Genomic DNA, 18677 nt, shown 5'->3' with positions numbered 1-18677 from the left:
TAAATTTGGGAGCTAACTAATACCCAGACACTACCCGCATAGTGTCTCCCACCCTTCCATCTCCTCTAACCTAATAATAACGACGAAGTGTGGTGAGCAGGTAAGCTATTTGCATTTTTTTTCCTCATCTCTTTGTTATCTTTCGGGGAGGTCACTAAGACATCAAATCCTCTGGGAGGAGGCCGGAAGGCAAAGCTGCAGTCCATTTTGACTATATAACGGAGTAAATTTACTGGTGCAGAGAACACTGCAAAACTAAAAACAAAACAAATAAATTTTAAATAATTGACTAAGTAGAGATGGCAGGCCAGGGGATGTGTTGTAGCTGTATGATGTGGGGGGCTGGCTGATCCCATTGAGAACGGCAGTGACCACATCTGCAGCAAGTGTTAGCTGCTTGAGGAGCTCCGGCTCAAAGTTGATAAGCTGGAATCCGAACTCCAAACACTCCAGCAAATCTGGGAGGGGGAGAGATACCTGGCTGCTGTGTTCCAGGAGGCAGTCACACCTGGTAGATTAACTAATTTTAATTTGGTCAGCAGCCAATGTTAGCAGTGTGTGACTGTGACTGAGACAGGTAGAGGGACCCTGCAGACAGGAACACAGGAGCCGCAGCCCTTGACATTGTCCCGCAGGTATGAGGCACTTGCTCCCTGCATGTATGAGGAACAGGGCTGTAGGAAGGATGAACCAACTGACCATGGCACCATGGTCCAGGAGGCCATTCAAGAGGTGGGGAGCAAAAAGACAGATTGTAGTGGTAGGGGATTCCATCGTCAGGGGGATAGACAGTATCCTTTGCAAGCAGGATAGAGAATCCTGCAAGGTGTGTTGCCTGCCCAGTTCCAGGGTGCAAGACATCTCTGACTGGCTTGAGAAGATGCGAGAGAGAGGGGGGGAGGATCCAGTTGTTGTGGCCCACGTAGGTACTAACAACATAGGCAGGACGAGGGAAAAAGACCTGATTCGGGATTATGAAAAACTAGGAACAAAATTTTAAAAACAGTCTTCAAGGTTCATAATCTCTGGACTGCTGCCTGAGCCATGTGCAAATTGCCTTAGGGAGGCGAGGATCAGGGAAGTAAACATGTAGCTAAAAGAGTGGTGTGGGAAAGAGGGTTTCCTTTTCGTGGGGCACTGGCATTAGTTCTGGGACAGGAGGGATCTATACCGCTAGGATGGACTCCACCTGAACAGGGCCAGGTCCAATATTCTGGGGAAAAGGGTAAATAGGGTGGTTAATGGGACTATAAACTAGTAAGTAGGGGGGAAGGGAGAAGTGAGCGTAGAGGGAGAATAACTACTAATGTAAGGCAAAGCAGCAGGTTAGCAGGTGACAAGGAAGCTTCAGCTCCATTGAAAATTAGGAAAAAAGTTAATGAAAAGGAGAGCTATAGGACTCAAAAAGAAGGTGCAAAAACTGGCATAAAGGCACTTTATCTGAATGCTCGGACCATTCAAAACATTGTGGATGAGTTGATGGTGCAAATCATGGCAAATGGGTATGATTTAGTGGCCATTACAGAGACTTGGTCGCAGGGTGGTCATGACTGGGAGTTAGATATCCGGGCATTTCAAACTGTTCAGAAATACAGACAGGAAGGTAAGGGAGGTGGTGTCGCTCTGATTTTTAAGGATGATATCAGGGCGGTAGTGAGAGACAATGTAGGTTCTCCTGAACAAAAGGTTGAATCCATTTGGGTGGAAATTAGGAATAGCAGGAAGAAGATTTCACTGATAGGTGTGGTCTACAGGCCACCAAATAATGACATCATGGTGGGTTGAGCAGTAAACACAGAAATAGCTAATGCATGTAAAAATGGTACAGCAATTATCATGGGGATTTTAATCTGCATATCGATTGGTCAAACCAGGTCGGTCATTGCAGCCTTGAGGAGGGGTTCATAGAATGCATCCGCGATAATTTCCTTGGACAATATGTAGTGGAACCTACAAGGGAACAAGCTATCCCAGATCTAGTCCTGTGAAATGAGACAGGAATAATTAATGATCTCACAGTTAGGGATCCTCTCAGAAGGAGCCATCACAATATGGTTGAATTTAAAATACAAATGGAGTGTGAGAAGGATAAATCCAGTACCTGTGTCCTGTGCTTAAACAAAGGAGACTATGATGGGATGAGGGAGGAGTTCGCAAAGGTGAAATGGGAGCACAAACTTCATGGTGGGTCAATTGAAGAACAGTGGAGCACTTTCAAAACGATTTTTCACAGTGCTCAGCAGAAGTATATTCCAGTGATAAGGAAGAACTGTAGGAAAAGAAATAGTCAGCCATGGATGCCTAAGGAAATAAAGGAAATTATCAGTTTAAAAAAACATATAAAAAAGCAAAGATTGGTGGGAAACTAGTAAACTGGGAAATCTTTAAAGGCAAACAAAAAGCCACAAAAAAAAGTTAAAAAGAAAAGTAAGATAAATTATGAGAGTAAACTAGCTCAGAATATAAAAACAGGCAGCAGAAGTTTGCATTGTAAAAGAGCGGTCAAGGTAAACATTGGTCCTTTAGAGGATAAGAAAGCCAATTTAATAACTGGGAATGATGAAATAGCCGAGGCATTCAACAGTTATTATTTTATGTCGGAAGACACAAATAACATGCCGAAAACTGATGCCAAGAAGATTATAGAGGGTGAGGACCTAGAAATTATCATTATCACTAGGGAGGCAGTGCAGGGCAAGCTAATGGGGCTAAAGGTAGACAAGTCTCCTGGCCCTGATGAAATGCATCCCATGGTATGAAAAAAGGTGATGGGGGAATAGCAAATGCACTAATAATTATTTACCAAAATTCACTGCACTCTGGGATGGTTTTCGCAGATTGGAAAATAGCCGATGTGATGCCACTGTTCCAAAAAGGAAGTAGACAAAAAGCAGGCAACTGTAGGCCAGTAGGCTTAACTTTGGTAGTGGGGAAAATATTTGAATCTATCATTGAAGAAGAAATAGTAAGACATCTGGATACAAATTCTCCCATTGGGAACACCCAGCTTGGGTTCATGAAGGGCAGGTCTAATTTGGTGGAATTCTTTGAGGACATTACTTGCATGGTGGACAATGGGGAACCTGTGGATGTGGTGTATCTGGACTTCCAGAAGGCATTTGATAAGGTGCCACACCAAAGGCTGCTACATAAGATAAAGTTGCGCGGTATTACAGGTTATGTGTTGGCATGGATAGAGGATTGGTTGACTAGTAGAAAGCAAAGAGTAGGGGGAAATGGGTGTTTTACAGGTTGGCAGTCAGTGGCTGATGGTGTACCTCAGGGATCAGTGTTGGGTTCGCAATTATTTACAATTTACATAGATGATTTGGAGTTGGGCACTAAGTGTGGTGTGTCAAAATTTGCAGATTACTCTAAGATGAGTGGTAGAGCAAAGTGTGCAGAAGACACTGAAAATCTGCAGAGGGATGTAGATAGTCTAAGTGAGTGGGCAAAGGTCTGGCAAATGGAGTACAATGTTGGTAAGTGTGAGGTCATCCATTTTGGTAAGAATAACAGCAAAATGGACGATGTTTTAGATGGTAAAAAATTGCAGCATGCTGCTGTGCAGAGGGACTTGGTTGTCTTGTGCATGAATTGCTAAAAGTATGATTGCAGGTGCAGCAGGTAATTAAAAAGGCAAATGGAATTTTGTCTGCCATTGCTACAGGATGGAGTTTAAAAACAGGGAGGCTATGCTGCAGCTGCATAGGGCTCTAGTGAGGCCACACCTGGAGTACTATGTGCAGTTTTGGTCTCCTTATTTGAGAAGAGATATACTAGCACTAGGGTGGGGTGGGTGTGCAGAGGTTCTGTTTTGATTCCAGAGTTGAGATGGGTTGGATTATGAGGAAAGATTGAGTAGGCTGGGATTATACTCATTGGAATTCAGAAGAGTGAGGGGAGATCTTGTAGAAACATATAAGATTATGAAGGGAATAGATAAGGTGGAGGCAGGGAGGTTGTTTCCACTACCAGGTGAAATGAGGACTAGGGGGCATAGCCTCAAAGTAAAGGGAAACAGATGTAGGACTGAGGGCAGGATGAATTTCTTCATCTAAAGGGCTGTGAATCTGTGGAATTCCCTGCCCAGTGAAGTGGTTGAAGCTAACCTCTCTGAACGTTTAGTCTTGCCTTAAAAATAAAACAAATTTTTGAACAATGAAGGAATTAAGGGTTATGGTGAGCGGGCATGTAAGCAGAGCTGAGTCTCAAAGATCAGCCATGATCTTATTGAATGGCGGGATAGGCTCGAGGGGCCAGATGGCCTACTCCTGCTCCTAGTTAATATGTTCTTATATTTAAGACTAATTTGAGTTTTCTGCTCATGACTTAGCCATAACCACTTAGAAGCTCCATCTTTCAAAATATTTCCAGAGGATATCTAGATTATCTAAAATTGAAACTGTAGTCCGACGTACTCTGTTTTGAAAGTTCAACCACTAACTAAGCTTTTCAATGACTGCCATGTCTTTAAAATGAAACTGAGGAAGGAGTTAATAGCTATTGCTGGAGAAGAGATAGAAGAAAATCATTCACTGAGCCTTGAGGGAGAATGTTGTTTCTCAAGAATTCCTCTAGAATTATGGTGTCACATGTTTGCAAATTTGCTGTTGCAAGAGAAGGTAGTTTCATTATTTTTAACGTTAGGTAATTAGGGAACCATCCTGGCCATAAAATAAAATACACCTTCAACTAAATATCGCAAACATGAAAAGTTTATTTTGGCATGTCTGCCCTATCGGTCATGTTCATGTTTAGTTCACTTACATTCAAAGTTCATTGCCTTGATACAAAATAGGAAAGAATCATTTAGCAATAAGTACATCTGCTTTTATTTATCTTGTATATAGTTTTGGCTAAAGTTGCAACCCACAGTTATGTAAAACAATGTAAAAGGTGGATGTAATTCAGTCACTTTTTACACCATTCAGTTCAATCATGGCTGATCTGTAATACAGCGTATTGGTGGCTTTTGCTCTTTATCCATTGATAACTTTCCTAACAAAACTCATAGATTTCCATCTTGTAGATGTTAATGGACCCAGTATTCACAATCCTCTGCTCCAGACTTCCACTGTCCCTATTTGAGAAACAGTGTTTACAAACTGATATATTTTCAACTATTGAAGAAGGAAGAAGCATTCAGTCGACAATCCAAAAGCTTTCCAAATAATATATCTTCGTGCCAAGCCTAGGCAAACTCCTTCATTGCATGCACACGACTCCATACTTCAATTCATGCTGACCTGCTGATGGAAGTACTGCTGTTGTCAGCAAAAGTAAAACATTGGAAAGATTCTAAAATGTAACACAAACCCTTCCAAAAATAGACCAGCAAAGTGTTCGGAGGAATATTTTATTTCTGTGTTTTGGACACGGCCAAAGAAACTTGTGAACAAAAACTGAGTTTGCATATTTTATCCACAAACTCACATTTTTAAGTTAAGAAAGGAATATTTCAATGTATCATCACATCAATAATGTACAAGTGTGTACAACATGGAAGAGGAGAATGAGGAAAAGTGTGTTCGCATGCTTCAAACAGGCTATCTGGGTTTATTAGAGATTCTGCTCTGGACTCAATTTATTTGTATTTTTCTACCTTTATGAATAAGCGCTTTCACAGAATTGCAAGGTCATTTAAAATATTGAACTTTCCATAACAAAGTAAGACTGTTCAGTTCAGTAAAATCCAGGAAGCACAGATCCTGCAAGAATGGTTATTATCTCTGACAATCTTAGGTCATTTCAGTTAAGTTTCTCCAGCATTTAATAATCACACGAATAAAGCAAGCTCTTATTATGTTCTTAAAATGGTTTGACAGCCTCATACTTGCCAAGATACTTGTGGTTGAGAAGAGTAGAAGTTGGAGTCGCCACAAGTAGCTTCAAAACCACCGACAATACAAAAATACTGCATAATTGAAAATCAGCATTGACCAAAGCATCATAATTAAGCCAATTACTTCAAGACAATTGAATAAAAAAGAATTGTCTTATTTTATTTCGTGGTTTCTCTACACGTTTTTGTGTGTTTTGGGGTGACATTCCACAACTGAGCACATTTTTCCAGGATAGCTGAAATTCTGTGCTCATGTGCAAGACATTTAGAAAGGAATAATTGTCATGAGTTTGCAGCAGGATTTAAACCACATCTATAACCAACATTTGTTCAGTTTTATCATAGCGACTGGTGGTGAGTCACAAATGTGCCAAGTTTTGTCAGAAAGTGAGCTATGTGAAGACCAAAATAATATTTCTGACAGTTTTGGTGTCACTTGTCTTCCCTTTTGATATTTGGCACTGTTTAATTCATAATCTCAGACTATCATTCAATAATTGGTGCCAGAAAAATCTGAAATTATCTTGTATAACTATTCAGATAAAAGTAATTATTATGAATGATGGTGAATGAGCAAGTGCTGTAAGATAACCATCTGGTGAAGAGACTGATGCTGAAACGCAGATAGATATGAAACCCCAGCACAAGAAGTTGTCTTCCCAAATTGCCATTACTCCTGGCTTTGATTTAAAGCTAGTGAGAGGCAGCATAACCACACAAAAACAAATTACATTTATTTTAAAACATTTAAAACTGATGATTAATTATGATTTTGAGCAAAGTCACATGATTTTGTTTTTTTTTTGCCTTTTCGCAGGCGGAATACTGCATCTTAATTTCCTTAATTTGAGATGCGTTGTACAACAGTTAAACTCTTTCTCACAGGTACTGTGTCGACTTTGTGTCACCACTTAAGCAGTGCAACTGAAAGTTTAAATGTTAATTGTCCATAAAAACCACAAATATTGACATTTATATACCTGTCAAAATCTATAATTACTTCCTGTATCTGGAGTGTGAACAATGCACCATGGATGCGACATGCACATAATATCAATCAATCCGTCATTAAACTTTATAACAAATTGAAAGTTTTATCTAACATCTAATTTAACTGATACTTCCCTGTCATCTATCATTCTTTCCATGCCACATCCAAATAGCTGAAGAACTTCAGATGATATTTCACAGCAGTGTAGCCCACAGCAGCCATCACTCAGCCAAAGTGTTGGATGTCTTGGGGGGGCTGAGCTGCCAACTAAACCTCCCTGATGAACTTGGAGCATAAGACGGTGATCCATTTAGTGCAGTGGGAATGGGAGCGATGGAGGTGGCCTGGATTTGTTTCCAGTAAAAGTTTGCTGAAAAGATTTTCCTTTTATTCTTAGTCCCTTTTCCTGATGAGGTCGATGCTAAAGATATCCTTGAAAGAACAGCATAACTGTAGCCTTTACAATTTGCTCAATTCAAGCCAGCAAAAATGGTCACATTGGATGTTTTTCTGTTTGTTGTTCATGCGACTTGCTGTGTGAAAATTTTCTATGTCAACAGCTTACCTAATAACAATTCAAAATCAATTAATTTCTTTAACACATGTTGGGATGTGCCAGCTCTTCCCTTTGTTGAGTGCATATATATTCAGTGTGGATTTTACTCAGTGATGTATTCAAAATGGCAGTTACCAATGAACTGGGATTCAATGTCGAATCAGCTCTGAAACTAAAATTAACAGTGATTATGTTGACAGTGGCTGAGGCATGGGCATAAGCCACATGGCATTTTTGAAGTTGAGCCATTTTACAGCTCCTGGTGGTGTGTGTACTTTTCCTGTTTATGCTGGTGAATTTTATTATTATCGTCAATTAATACTGGAAATCAAAATTAAAAGCAAAGCGTTTTTTTGTACCTGTGGATTTTACAATTCTATCATTTGAGACTCTTTCCTGAACATTGATTATCCCTCCCTTCTCTAGTCCACTCTGCAAGATTTGGACCAGAAACGCCCTCAGCTGGATGAGCTCATTACTGCAGCACAGAACTTGAAAAACAAGACATCCAATCAGGAGGCACGATCAATTATTACAGATCGCAGTAAGTAACCTAAACAGTTAAATAGATAGACATCTTTTATGCAACCTTTGTATCTGTATCCCTTGTTGCAGTAGTAAGTCAGTTTAAATTATTATTCAAAATAATGATTGCTCCTGTTTCAAATGAGTCCATGTTGGTCTTTTAAATAAATACAAAATACCTGGGATAAAATGTGATTCAGCATTAGTACAGCCACGGACCTGTCAAGCGCCAACAAGACAGTTGGCATGAATCTCTTCCTCAGCATTTCTCATGGCTTATCTGTGTAAAGACAGCAAGTTGCCAAGACATTCAAGAAGTTTTTATTTACAATCTTCCTCTTGTACTGAACTGCGCATCTTAGCTGGAGCAGAAAGAGGGATGATGATTGAGATTTTGTACCTGGTTGCTCACCCTGTGCTCTGGTGAATATCAGATGAGCATCAGGTCAGGATGAACAGTGAACTGCTTACAGCAAAATAGCACAGTGACACGTAATTAACTGCAAAAAAAAGGAAGAGATCGTAAAAACTGCAGATGCTGGAGTCAGTGATAACAGTGTGGAGCTGGATGAACACAGCAGGCCAAGCAGCATCAGAGGAGCAGGAAAGCTGACATTTTGGGTCGGGACCTTTTCTCTGCTCCTCTGATGCTGCCTGGCCTGCTGTGTTGCTCCAGCTCCACAGAGTGTAACAAAAAAAGGAAGTAGTTCTATTCCATTTCACACAGGTTGAGAGAAGTAGACCAGCATTTGAGCCTGTCCAGCTCCATTTTCTCTCCCAATAGGTTCTAATATCAGCAAGGGCACCTCCTATGTCAGATTTAGTCATGTGTAATAGGTTAGACTTAGTTAACATCCTAATGGAACATGAATAATACTTGATGAGAACTTATAATTTGATCAAGTTCAAAGTCGTGCTTAGAAGAGAAGTATGAAAAACCAGCAATTTAGGTTCTAGATTTAGTTGGAAACAGGTCATTCAGCCTAACCAGTCCATGTTGCCTCTCCAAAGAGCATCCCACCCGAACTCATTCCCCAACCCCTGCATTTCCCCCGTGTCGCTGAACACTGTGGACAATTTAGCATGGCCAGTCCACCTAACCTGTACATCTTTGGACTGTGGGAGGAAGACTGCACAGACACGGGAAGAACGTGAAAACTCCACACAGTCAGTCTCCCGAAGGTGGAATTGAACCCAGGTCCCTGGCACTATGAGGGAGCAGTGCTAACCACTGAGCCACCGTACCACCACAGATTAGGCTGATTGCAATGCAGTAAGACATAAACTCTGCACAGCACACTAAACAAGTCTGTTCATGGATAAAATGATGGAAGATCGGTAGAAGGTGTCTAATAAAAGACCTGATATGACACTGAGCCCGGTTATTATTCCTGAAGGCACAGCCACGTTTCTCTAAAGAGCTGACAGTCAAATCAAAATCCAAGGAAAACACATCTTTAAAAATTGCAGACATAACAGACTCTGGCAAAAGGGAGAAATGTAAATAACAAAGTGACAGGACAAGTTGCTTGAGTCAGAGTCATACAGCATGGAAACAGGACCTTCAGTCCAACAAATCCATCTAATCCATCTTGACCATGTTACCAAACTAAGCTAGTACTACTTGCTTGCATTTGGTCATATTCCTCCAAATCTTTCCTATTCAGGTACTAATCTAAATGTCTTTTAAACATTACAAATGTACCTGCATCCACCGCTACACTGTGTTTTTAAAAAAAAGTCGCCCCTCATGTCCTTTTTAACTCCTTGTCCTCACACCTTAAAACTATGACCCTAGTTTTGAACTCCCCCACCCTAGGAGAAGATTTTTGCTGTTCACCTTATCAATGTCCCCCATGATTTTATAAACCTCTACAACGTCACCCCTCAACCTCCTACAATCCAGTGAAAAAGGTCCCCGCCTATTTTTATAATGCAAACCTTCCAAGACTGGAAACACCCTGGTAAATCTTTTCTGAATCATCTCTAATTAATAATACCCTTCCAAAAACAGGGTGACCAGACTGCAGACACTGTACTCTGGAAGAGGCCTCACCAACTTTTTGTCCAACCTCATGATATCCCAACTCCTTGTTCTTCAATTTAAGTTTATATTCTCCTAATGCAAAGTTAGGAAAAATGAAAATAGACTTCCAAGTCACATAATTTTCATAATTATAGTAATAAAAGATGGAGTGGTCAGAAGAAATGTAAAAACTGACAGCAGTGATATCAATCAAAATAAGGAAATGGCAGGCATGTTGTAAATTCCACTTTTGGCAGAAGTATTAGACAGAGACAATATCGATTGTGAAGGCACACTTCTAACACCGTACAGGGACCGTAGGATATGGAGATCTGTTTATATGGATCCTTGAAGGTTAAAGGACATTTTGAAGGAACAGTTAGCATCTTGGACCTTGAAAATAGAGGCATTGATTACAAAAGCTGGGGATTCATTCTAAATATTTACAGTGCTGTGATTGGACCCATCTAGAATTTTGCATCCAGGTCTAATCATCACACTTCAGAAATGATGTGAAGCTCCTTGAGAACAGTTCAATTCAGGTTTACCAGAATGTTCAAATCAAGAGTTCTTTGAAGTTGGAAGATTGTGCATGTCATCCCAAATTAGAAAGGCGAGCATGGAAAACCAAGGAATCGTAAACTAGTCAGGCAGGGACTGCTATTGGGAAAGTATTAAAGTCGATAATTAAGACTAGGGTGACTGAATACCTTGAAATGTTTCATCCAATTAGGGAGAACCTGCACAGATATTTAGGGATGGGTTCTGTCTGATGAATGTGATTGAATTTGTTGAACATATCTTGAAAGCAGCAGATTTTATTTACTATGACTTCCAGAAAGAATTTGGTAAGATCCCTTGTTAAAAAGTAACTGTAAGCTGAAGTTAGAACCCATGGAATTGAAAGCAAGTTATTGAACTATTAAAAAATTGGCTAAATGAAAGGAGTTAGGTTAGAGCTATTGTTAGGTATTTTCATGATACTGCTGACTAGTTGTGCCCTTTGATGGAATAGTAAACTGTTGATGTAATTTTGTCATCAATACAAAGATAGGTTACATCCTTCGTAGTGAAAATAGAAACTGCTTCTTTTGTTTTGACAATCTTTTGGGATCAAAAATGACTTGCTTTCACTCTGGTTCTATGAGTTCTGAGATGACTGAAAAGTCTAATGTACAGTCCATAGTGCTGCTTTACAGGCCAGACAGTGAGACATTTGAAGGATTGTGCACTTTTCTCTAAACTTCGATGTCAACCCCCAGATGTTCCTGACACAGTCCTTATTCTTGTCTGGAATATGGGCAAGTTATCTTGAGCAAATTAGCTATTTAGGCCACTTAGAACAGTTAAAGAATCAACCACAATTCTGTGGGCCTGGAGTCATATATAACTGAACTAGATGGATTATTACTATTGTTTGACTATTTTATTGTTATTATTGCTATTAGTATAACAACAATTATTATTATGACAATGAGCATTGGTTAGTTACATCATCGACATTAGATTAGCTTATAATTCAAGACTTTTAATGGATTCAAATTTTGGCATGTACAATAATGGAAGTTGAATGCATATCCCCAGAACATTAGCTTGGAATTCTGGATTACAAAGCCAAAGTTTCTCAATGTGTTCAGTGTTTTCCCAACATGACATTCTTCATTTTGGTTCGTCAGAAGTCAAGACTTCCATTTTCAATTGGGAGGTGTGGTCTTTTCAGGAATGCATTGAGGACATCCTTGAAGCATTTCTGTTGTCCTCATGGTAGTCTTCTGCTGCAACCAAATTCAAAGCAGAACAGATGCTTCAGGAACCTGTTGTCAGGCACACAGATGGCAAGTCTCTTGTAGCAGAGTTGGGTTTCAGTGCCTCAGTGCCTCGGTGCTGGATATGTTGCCTCAGGAAAGGATTCTGCAGTTGGACTACTTTTCTTGCCGCTGGATTTTCGGTGGAACATTACTATTGCTAGTAATTAAGTTAATGAATGGCCAAATCTTGGACAAGTCAAATTTATAACAGCCAAATGTGAGATCATCCATTTTGAACATATAAAGGATTGTACAGATTACTTTCTAAATAGTGAACTGCAAAAAACAATCAAGGTCCATAGACATGGGAGTCCAGGTACATATCATTAAATTAGCATGATCAAATAAAGAAAATGCTCATAATGGCTAATGGAATGGTGGATTTTATATCTGGAGGGCTAGAAGGGGTGGAGGTTATCTTTCAGCTAAACACAGCAGAGGTTACACACATGATGTACTCAGCAGATATAATGGGAACTGCAGTTGCTGGAGAATCCAAGATAACAAAGTGTGAAGCTGGATGAACACAGCAGGCCAAGCAGCATCTCAGAAGCACAAAAGCTGATGTTTTGGGCCTAGACCCTTAGGCCCGAAACATCAGCTTTTGTGCTCCTGAGATGCTGCTTGGCCTGCTGTGTTCATCCAGCTTCACACTTTGTTATTGTGATGTACTCAGCAGTTTGGGCACAACACCTGAAGATGGATATATTGATCTTAAAGGAAGAGGATTTACTAGAGTAATACTTGGACACCAGATATTAAAATAGGAGGAGAGATTAAACAACCCAGCATGGCCTTCATTGAAATTTGGAAGGGCAAGAATGATTTGAACTAAATTCACAAGCTATTCAGAGGAACAATAGAGAGGAAGGAGAAGAATGATCCACTGCTACAGACATAGCCTAAATAGTCACACCTTTCACAATTGAACTTATGAAATATTTTTATGCACAAAAATACTTGCAATTTTCCTCTGCAAGGTATAATTAATGTCAGTTCAAGTATACCTATTAAATATCAGATGTTGTTTTCTTAGTTGTTAAGGGATATGGGACTATGTGTCAGGGATATCAGTCATGGTCTTATTGAGTGGTTAAGCAATGGTCTTCTCCTGTTCCTGTGTTTATTGTTCAGGATTAGACATGGGAATTGGTCATTTGACTCAGTAATTGCAGGGTACTTTATGGGCTTGATGTTATAGTCCAGCAATAAGTTAGTGTATTTCAGAGGAGAGATTAATGGGAAAAGTTATCTTTTTCTTTATTTGAAAATCTTTACTTCGAAGGATGTGAGTACCATATGGAATCATTGAGGCATATCAGTGGAAGCTCGATAAGTATGCAACATTAAAAAAAGAAGGCTATTGTTGACACTGACAGATGAAGTGAAGCAGGAGGAGACTTGGGAAGTAAAAACATAAGCATTAATTTGTAATTAGAAGTGGTGATTTTTAAGATTAAATCTACTTTCAACTGTTTTAATAAAACTTCATTTTGTTAAAAAAAGGTGTGCATGTTAAATTGTTGCCCAATTGTGCCTTGTTCATGGCAAGATTTGTATTTATTCACATGCAAATGCATTTCGAAGAAACAAAAAGCTTTCAGGCACTTTGAAACAGGTACCATTTTGCCCACAATTTGCAATAGATACTTGAATGACATGAAAATGTAAAGCTCGCAAGATTATAACATGGAAACTCTGCATACAAGCACAGACTGTTGTTTCTCATAGCATTTTACAAAGAATTAATCCCATTTGGACTTTCTAAATGAGTGTTTGATTAGCCTGGGAAGACAGTGCAACTTCGCAATAATCAGTAACTTATCTTGGGCCTGCAGCACTGCCTGCACTGTATAAAAGATCTTCCAGTCTGAACTGTTAGTAATCAATGCTCAGTGTTAAGAAGCAAATGTTCCTCTGAAGAGGTTTCAAACTGCCCGGCCCAGTAAGAAGAATCCTGTATCAGCTACAAAACAAGAAACAGACCTGAAGCACAATTTTGAATAGATTTAGGTGTTTTTTGAACATTTCCAGGAACCTAAATATTTAAGACACACACCAACTCAGTTTCTCTGATCTTTTTCTTCAAAATTATTCATTTCTGGGTTGGGTTTATGGTCACTTCTAGAGGTGGTATTTATTGCCCATTACCTTTAAGAAGTTCCTCTTCAGAAGGTGGTAACAGTTTGACAAACTCAGTTGCTTCCTAGACTACCGCCCTTGTCATCCACTTTGATATGAGACTGCAATTACATCTGAGTCATAGTGGGTAAGGTTTCCTGTTCTTTCAGTCATCAGTCAGTTCGGTTAGATTTCTAAAACAAGTCTGGTAACTTCATGGTTGCAGTAACTTAATATTTGCTTTTTACCGCTCCACTTTTAAAACAGACTTCCGAGTCTCAAGCTGTTATTGTGGGACTAGAATTCTCATCTTCTAAGTTATTGTCAAGCTCTCTGAATTATTCATTTTACAAAACATAACCTTTATGCTTTTGTACTCAGTAAGTTAGAAAATATACTCCTGCAGGGAGTTTACTTTGATTCATTGAAATGAGAATAGTTCAACGTGGCCACCCTCTCTGCTCCATTTCCATCATCTTTCACCCTACAATTGATCCAATTTAAAATTACATTATGAGCATGGCTGCAATAATCTTGAGATAAGCACTGAATTGAGGAATGCATTTTGTTGACAGCAAGGGAAATTTTACAGCAGAAGGACAGTGTCTGTGAATTTCCAAATCAGAATCTACTTGCTCTGTGTTTCAAGGATGACAAAATGGAACAGACTTGTTTCTAAGCTCCTTGACTGAGTACAGCACAAGTATCTTTGTTCACCGCTTACACACACACACACACACACACACACACACACACACACACACACACACACGCATACACGCGCGCACACACACATGCCATGTCTTCGAAAAAGACATGGGGACCATTTTTTCACACAGAGAGTGGTTTGTGTGTGGAATGAACTTCCAGAGGTAGTGGTGGTTGTGGGTACAGTTAAAATATATAAAAGAAATTTAGTTAAGCACGTGAATCAGCAATGTTTGGAGGGATATGGGCCAAGCGCAGGCAAGTGCAACTAGTTTCGTTTGGGCTTATGGTCGGCATGGACTAATTGAACACAACGGTCTGTTTCTATGCTGTATAATTGTATGACTGTAAGCAATTCAGTAGCTATGAAGTTCTTTTGGCATGTCCTGCAGTTTAGTCAGTGTTGTTCAAATTAACTTTCGTGCCCGTGATATGAAATGTTTCAGCTGCATGCATAATGACCTTCACCGAGAAGAAAGAGCTGTAAGGGCCCAGAAATCATGTGAAACTGATCTGCACTATGAGCCTTACCCAAACTTTTGCCTGTCATCCTGTTTTAAGCCTTGTAATCGTATTACTATCTCCCTGTTATATGCAGAGTTTGCGTTCCCCAAAAACTGAAGACTTTTCAAACATATTTTCTCTCCCTTGGTTGTAATTTTCTATTCAGATTCTAACATAACAGTCTTCCTTGTAATGCTTCACCCTGTCTGGTAGCAAATGGAACAGTCTTGTTTAGGAGAGAACTCTGTGAATGCCTGGGTGTGTGCAAATGTTAAGGTCTCTCTTAACCACTCAGAACTTAAACACCTAGCAATTACAGAGGAGTGCATAGCTACTCTTTAAACATTTAACTCAAGACAAAGCTTGAACTTGATGCAATGTCAGACCAAAGTAAAGACGTTGCCTGGAGATGAGATTGCCATGTCAAAGAAATGTCTAAATTTTACCCAAGGACCAGGTTAAGCCCTGAATCTGATTTCACACTGCTGTTTCAGGAAAACCTTCTTCATTTTGATGCTCAGCTTGTGATGTAAATGAATCTGAAGAGTTTTTTTGACTAAATATGAACAGAGAAGCTTGCATATGCCGTAGTGTAGACCATGTATACGAACAAATTGAATCATTGTCTTCATCATCAGTCACAAAACAAAAACTTGAGGAGATCATTTAATTGAGTACCAGCTGGCTCGGGCATTATAGTGCAAAATCACAGAATGCTATCTGAATCTTCAACCACCAGAAAATATGTGCTTAAGGATAGAGTGCTTGGAGAGTCGCAGTGCAGTGAGTCAAGATGCTGATCAAAGCTTTGATTGAGAATACACTTCAGAGAATACTTATCCCCTCTGCGATCTACTTCAAGACAAATAGATTGTTTTTCAGGTGTTGACTTTGCTGTTCAACTTTATCCACTCATATCATAGACTGCAATAGTGCTTTGATTTGCACAGGTAATGTATGTTGCATCAGACCAATGTGTAAGGAGAAACAAACTGGAGAAGTCACTTCAAGCTGTGCCTGAGTTAGGAGGTTTAGCGAATTCATTGTTATGTATAAATGAGCTGTGAGTGAAAACTGCTGGAAGCAGATTTAGCAGCTTAACAAAAGAGGAAAAAAATACTGTGGCTGCTGGAAATCTGAAATCATAAGAGAAACTGCTGAAAATGTTCAGTGAGTCAGATAGCACCTGGTGAGAAAGAAATAACATCAATGTTTCTGGTTAATGTCCTTGCACCAAATCATTTAATCCTCTTCTGAGCAATAGCAATTTTTGTATTAATGAAGTTCTGCCAATTTTCTGGGTAACCTGAATGTTGACCTCTAACTTTGTGCCAAGAAGTAGCATATTTACAAAGATTACATAAAAAGTGCACAGACTAGATGATTTATAAATAGGTTTAATGTAAGCCTCTGTGCTGCACACATGAAGAATAATATCAGAAGATATTTATTTAAAAATAAACACATATCTATATTGCACTTTATGGGAAAGTTTTTTTTCTGGCTATGAATGCATCTCAAAAGTTTTGGCAGTAGTGGACAAAAGTAAATCTTATTATTTTATGAGTTCCTTGTCTAACTGATTACTTTTACTGTCCACGATAACAAGGTGTAGAGCTGGATGAACACGGCCGGCCAAGCAGCATCAGAGGCACAGGAAAGCTGACGGTTTCAGCTCAAGACCTGAAACGTCAGCCTTCCTCCTCCTCTGATGCTGCTTGGCCTGCTGTGTTCATCCAACTCTACACCTTGTTATGTCAGATTCTCCAGCATCAGCAGCTCCTACTATCTCTCACTTGTACTATCCAGTTTGCTTGTGTGTTTGTGTGAGGAGGTTATGGATTCAGGTTCCACAAAAACACAAAATAAGATCTCGACAAGAGAGTTCAGTGTAAAGCTGGGAGTTTGCCGCAATGTCAGACATGCTGTTCCTTGGATCAGATATTAAATCACATTTGCTTTTGTAGGTTGTCACAAAGGGTTCCATGGCAATATCCCAAAGGACAAGGTTGTCACACACCTAGAGTCCTGGCTTATATTTGACTGCAAAATTTGGAGACTAAGTGCCTGCATTTTCTGGCACATGATATTCTGTTTTGCATCTAAAATGGTCTCCTGTTGTATGTGCAGCTCTGCCTATGCCGATGTCACTCTGGAGAACTGTTTAATGCTGAGGCTGGGAGCATGTGCAGGACGTGTGCAGAAAAGGTAGATTATGATGACTGTCAGTCTGATACTTATTAGATTCTCAGCTCTCCACCTCCTGGCACCTCCATAATCTGAACATGCATTTAGAAGGAGAAAAAAATTCCTCAGCCCCACGATTTAAACAGATCACTAATCACTTCCAACTTACTTTATGATTAATATCAATTAGATATTGTTCCAGTAAGTTTGGGGCGGCACAGTGGCTCAGTGGTTAGCACTGCAGCCTCACAGCACCAGGGACCCAGGTTCGATTCCAGCCTCGGGTAACTGTCTGTGTGGAGTTTGCACATTCTCCCCGTGTCTGCGTGGGTTTCCTCCAGGTGCTCCAGTTTCCTCCCACAGTCCAAAGATGTGCGGGCTAGGTGGATTGGCCATGCTAAATTGCCCGTAGTGTTCAGGGGTGTGTGGGTTATAGGGGGGATGGGTTTGGGTGGGATGCTCCAAGGGGTTAGTGTGGATGTGTTAGGCCAAAGGGCCTGTTTCCACACTGTAGGGAATCTAATCTAATCTAAATTGCTGAGTTTGGAGACATTTGTACCGTTATTCAAAGTTGCTGACATTTACAGGGAGTGGTGTAACATGCGACTGTTTTGATTCTGATTTTAACACTTCTGTTCACAAGACTTTAATCATGGGTTCTCTAGTTTCAATACCCATGCAGTCTGCAACATCCCAGACAGAATGAGCAGCTAAGGCACAGAAAGCAAACTATTTAAAGAGGGAAGAGGAGGAAGACAGGTTCTGAGCAGGAACTCATTTGAAGAAGCAATTCTACAACCTCAATTTCAAAAAGTAACAATTTATATGACATCTTCATTTCACAAAGAAGATGCCGATGTAAATGTGCCAACAGTGTAGGATTGCACATCTCATTTTTTTGGGTGTTGCATGTACATTTAGAGATGCTGCCAAACAGAATGGGGTGCAGCAGACTATTTGGGGGCTTAAGCAATGTTTCCAATCCCACAATGGGGTCATATTAAATTAATCAAAGGACCCGTTGTAGCATGCACAACGTTGCCATCGTGAAAAGACAGCCTTTATCAAACAGGCAACATTGGACTGCAGTAACAATGAAAGCTACTCCAGACGCACGATTTAGCAACAGCCCACGCATCATAAGTTCCTGTTGCCACTTTCCATCACTGTTGGTGATACTTGGCATTGCGAACCAGCCATCCAGTGCTTGCACTGCCCCTTTGGAGTTGCTCCTTTAATGGCTGTGGCATGATTCAATGAAGATTGCTCACTTTTAGTGGCAGAAACTGCAGAAAAATACAAAGGATGGCCTCAGTCACAAGTTTCAGGTTTGCGCTGCATCATCTCTGTGTGAGTAGCAGCAGTCTGGGCTGAACAAAAACATAAATTGCTGGAAAATCTCAGCA

At 40.0% G+C, this 18677-nt stretch overlaps 1 protein-coding gene across 11 annotated transcripts in view; it reads left to right on the top strand.

The window, feature by feature from the left end:
• Positions 1-18677, top strand: part of dmd (dystrophin) — a 1835475-nt gene that overhangs the window by 1427760 nt on the left and 389038 nt on the right. For all 11 annotated transcript variants that reach the window (XM_059650343.1, XM_048540566.2, XM_048540567.2 and 8 more), the window contains one exon: positions 7819-7936. In XM_059650343.1, the coding sequence (XP_059506326.1) occupies positions 7819-7936 (118 nt within the window). The remainder of the gene's footprint in view (positions 1-7818; positions 7937-18677) is intronic.

Source organism: Stegostoma tigrinum, chromosome 12 (assembly GCF_030684315.1).
Source record: "Stegostoma tigrinum isolate sSteTig4 chromosome 12, sSteTig4.hap1, whole genome shotgun sequence".
NCBI classification, from domain to species: Eukaryota; Metazoa; Chordata; class Chondrichthyes; order Orectolobiformes; family Stegostomatidae; genus Stegostoma; species Stegostoma tigrinum.
Note: the sequence above shows the minus strand (reverse complement) of the source record. Positions and strands in the feature narration are given on the sequence as shown.